The sequence below is a fragment of the Myotis yumanensis genome, unplaced genomic scaffold (assembly GCF_028538775.1).
Source record: "Myotis yumanensis isolate MYYU_CA2020_CCGP unplaced genomic scaffold, mMyoYum1.0.hap1 SCAF_11, whole genome shotgun sequence".
NCBI classification, from domain to species: Eukaryota; Metazoa; Chordata; class Mammalia; order Chiroptera; family Vespertilionidae; genus Myotis; species Myotis yumanensis.
The window spans coordinates 51268246-51272447 of NW_027223762.1; the positions used below are offsets into that span (position 1 = coordinate 51268246).

Consider the following 4202-nt stretch of genomic DNA (forward strand, 5'->3'; position numbering starts at 1 on the left):
GAATGGGTCAGTATCTGTGTGGGGATCTCTGTGAACTTCAAGGAGAAGCAGGTATCTGTGTCTGGCACGTTGACCTGTGAGAGATTCCAGATCTGTGAGAAATTCCAGAGGAAGTCCATTGTCTCATCCCATGTCTGTATGTATCTGATCCCGGGCTCCCTCCGACCTAACATCCCGGCCTTTTGGTGATAAGGGTCGGCGACTCTCTGACTGCTTCCAGCTGAACAGGGACGACGAGGGGGGCGGCGGTTAAAGGCCGGGGTTAGGCAGAGTCGGGTCGGAGGGGAGCCGAGTGTAGGGATGGAGCAGGAGCTGATTCACAGTCACCCGTGACATCTCTGCGATCCGGGAGCGGATGAACTTGAGGAGGCACGGGGCTAGGAGAAAAAAGACACAGATGAGAATCAGGGGCCCTATCATGGGCAGGACCCAGGTAGCTAAGGGGCTTTGGAACCAGCTGAAAGGGGAGTTGTCCTGGAAGTGTCCTGCATGTAGTTCTTCACTCAGCTTAGTCAGGGTCTGTACATTTTGCTCCACTACTCCAGACTCATTGATGTAATAACAGCATTCCTCCTGAAGGAATATGCAGGTTCCTCCTCTTTCTGCAGTCAGAAGGTCTAAGGCGCGCCGGTTCTGCAGGGCTACTTGGGCTATTGATGTTATCTGTCGCTGTAAGGAAGCTAAAGAAGCAGTAGTGGACTCCAGGGCTAACTGGAGCTTGTCATTAAAGTCCTGAGCAGTGACCAGACTGTTCCCGAGGGCCCCCCCCGCAAGGCCTATCGAGGTAGCGATACTCACCCCTAACATGACAGGGAGGAAGGCTGCCCGGCGAGTCCGGCGGCAGGACGGAGGGAGCAGCCAGGCGAGCTCTGACTCTCCATATAAGGTTAGTTGGGGAACTACCATGACGATGAAGCAGGGCCCGGGGTCAGAGGAGTTTATGCAGTTACTTAAGGTGCCATTGCACCAAAAGAAGGTACCCGGACTGGCCTTGGTGAGGCTGGATGCAGTGTAGTTCTGGGTGCAGTTCCACGTGACTCGTCCCCCAGTTACCGGATTACTGGTCTGGTAGCATATCCGTGGGGGCAGGGTGGGCTCTGGAGTTTCAGGTTCCCAAAGGGGAATGCCAGCCACGGGAGGCTGACATTCACCTTTCCCTTGGGCTCTTGGAGAAGTTGTGAGTGGGACGGCAGCCAGCAAAGACCTTCGGAGAGAGGCACACAGAAAGCAGTGGGAGACATTGGGCAGGGTGTGGGTCTCGTTGAGGAATAGTAGGGTGTGTTGAATAAGTTGGAGCCAAGAAGACAGGACTTCTACCCGGGGGGAGTCAGGCAGCTTCCCTTTAAGGGACTGTTCGGCCTGTAGGATGCTGTTGGAGACCTGGACTCGGGCCTCTTGGGCCAGGACATATTCCCGGGAGATGTAAATGGTCCCTGAGGGGGTTGAGCTCCAACTACTTAAGTATAGCTTTCCCACGACACCCGTAACCCACCGCTGGTCCCAGGGATCCTGGATTATGATGTGGAAGGCCCCATCCTTCCAGATAAAGGAGCCACCCCTGTAGGCATCATTGACAACACAGCCCCTCCAGCGGCAACCCCCATAGGTGTCGACCTCTTGATTACACCTGTCTGGGTCCTCTTGGTCGTAAGCAAAACAAGCATAGGGCCGGCCACCATGGTACACTGACCGGATGTCGACAGCCATCTGCATCCTTGTCTGGCATCCCGCTAGAGGGCAGTCCTGAGATCCTACCTGCCGGGTGACTTGTTTGCCGTTCTGATAGTAGGTTTCACGGACCTTGAACCTCCACACATAAGCAGGTGGGGGTTGGTGTAGGTTGCTCAGGGCCGGGAGGAGAAGGAGGGGGAGGACGGCTAAGGCGGACCTTAGTGGGACCCAATACATCACATTTATAGAAGTCATGCTGCTCCGGGGTCCTCTTGAGCCTGGAGAGGTGGTGCCACGATGGGTCGCCAAGCAGCTTGGCCGCGGTGGGTGTTGTAAGGATCACGATGTGAGGTCCCGTCCACCTCGGCTCCAAGGTTTTTGGATGTAGATTTTTAAGGAGGACCGAGTCACCAGGGTGAAGAGCTGGTCCCCCGGAGTCCTGGTCAGTTGGTTCTGGTTTGGGCAGGAACCTGTCAGCGTGTTCTCGGAGCAGCTGCCGGATTAAGGACAAATATGGAAGATAATTACCCAGGGGAGGAGGATCGATAGGGAGACGATGGTTGAGCAAGAAAGGTCTCCCATATAGGAGTTCAAAAGGACTTAAGAAGGTGGGGCTCCTTGGTGTAGCCCGGAGTCTTGTCAAAGCCATGGGCAGGAGGTCCGGCCAGGAGCTGCGAATTTCTAGAGAGAGTTTAGTTAGATGGTCTTTAAGGAGGCCATTAATCCTCTCAATTTTACCCGATGACTGTGGTCGGTAGGGTATGTGTAGTTTCCAAGAGATGCCAAGAGAGGTGCTAACCTGCTGTACGACCCTTGATATAAAAGCTGGGCCATTGTCTGACTGAATGGAGGTGGGGAGGCCGAACCTTGGGATAATGTGTGCTATTAGCGTCTCAGCCACCACTTCAGCAGTTTCCTTGCGGGTGGGAAAGGCCTCTACCCACCCTGTCAGAGTGTCTACCATGGTCAGCAGGTACCTGGTCTTTTTGTGGGGAGGCATGTGGGTGAAGTCTACCTGCCAGTCCTGCCCTGGGAGGTGTCCCCTCATTTGATGGGTGGGAAAGTTGGGGCGCATCCCTCCCTGGGGTGAGACAGCTGCACACGTGGGGCAGGAGGAGCAGGCGCTTGTGATTGCCTCTCGCAGTGTGGGCGAGGTGAAGAGGGGTTCAAGGAACTTCCAAAGTGCCAGTGGTCCAATGTGCAAAGACTGGTGGATCTGTTGGGCAATGGCCCCTGTCTGGCCTCGAGGGAGAGCAATTTTGTTATTTAAAAAGATCCATCCCTCAGGACCGGGTGAGCCTCCCCGCTGCAGGAATTTGTTTCTCTCTTCTTCTGTATATTGAGGGGAGATGGAGGGAAGAGAAAGAAACAGGACCGGGGCTGGGGACCCTTCACCCTGAGTTAAGCCTCTGGCTACCGCGTCTGCTTGGGCGTTTCCCCGAGTAACCAGCGAGGAGTCCGTCTGATGGCCTCGGCAATGCATGATGGCTACCTGGGAAGGAAGTTGTAAGGCATCAAGTAAACGGGTTATGAGTTTAGCGTTGATAATAGGTGAGCCTGATCTGCGTGAGCAGCAGGGATCATCACACATTCAACTGAGGGAGTCTCGGCCGCAGGGGGTGGGCGGCACATTCAGGAATGGGTCAGTATCTGTGTGGGGATCTCTGTGAACTTCAAGGAGAAGCAGGTATCTGTGTCTGGCACGTTGACCTGTGAGAGATTCCAGATCTGTGAGAAATTCCAGAGGAAGTCCATTGTCTCATCCCATGTCTGTATGTATCTGATCCCGGGCTCCCTCCGACCTAACATCCACCAGTTGAAATACTTTTTAAAAAGCTAAATAAAAAGGCTAAGCAAAATACAGGTGTCAATTCATCTCTTACCTGTCCCATCTACTTTAAATTTTCCTCACCCTGGGCCATTGTTTGGGCCAATGTGGGTTGCTTAATTGGAGGGATAGTCCATATGGAGTCCATGGTGGCCCATACACTTAGCTGTTTTGTTCTTTGTCCTTGTTGATAAGGTTGGTGAAATTGATCATCTTCATAAAATGTTGGGCACTGAAGCACCAAAAGAAAACCTACTGGATCCCCTGGGGTAAAGATAATCCCATCATCACCCTTGAGAAAATCACAGTGGATTATTATTAGTGTAACTTTTTCTTTGCTTGTTGGTTTCCCAATAAGAAGGCTCTAAATCAGCAGTTCTCAACCTGTGGGTCGCGACCTCTTTGGGGGTCGAAAGACCCTTTCACAGGGGTTGCCTAAGACCATCCTGCATATCAGATATTTACATTATGATTCATAACAGTAGCAACATTACAGTTATGAGGTAGCAACGAAAATAATTTTATGGTTGGGTCACAACATGAGGAACTGTATTTAAAGGGCCAGAAGGTTGAGAACCACTGCTCTGAATAGTAATGTGGCAACTCCAGGTTGCAGTTCAATGGATACCGTACTGTATTCTCTGGCAAGAGCGCAGTTCCACCCTCCCATCCCCAGCAAGCAGGAACAATTACCTGACAGATC

At 52.6% G+C, this 4202-nt stretch overlaps 1 protein-coding gene across 1 annotated transcript; it reads right to left on the minus strand.

Moving 5' to 3' along the window:
* Positions 1-249: 249 nt before the first annotated feature.
* On the minus strand, positions 250-1713 carry LOC139019245 (ERV-BabFcenv provirus ancestral Env polyprotein-like). Its single transcript, XM_070428316.1, has 2 exons — positions 564-1713; positions 250-377 (listed from the first exon to the last, which is right to left on the minus strand). Exons 1-2 carry the CDS (start codon positions 1711-1713, stop codon positions 250-252), a joined length of 1278 nt encoding a protein of 425 aa, XP_070284417.1.
* Positions 1714-4202: the final 2489 nt, after the last annotated feature.

Excerpts from the sequence above, each read along its gene's own strand:
- LOC139019245 (XM_070428316.1), bottom strand. The coding sequence starts at position 1,713 with ATGCAGATGGCTGTCGACATCCGGTCAGTGTACCATGGTGGCCGGCCC. Across the intron at positions 378-563 it reads ATTCCTTCAGGAGGAATGCT|CCCCGTGCCTCCTCAAGTTC; the intron begins GTTATTACATCA and ends TTTTTCTCCTAG.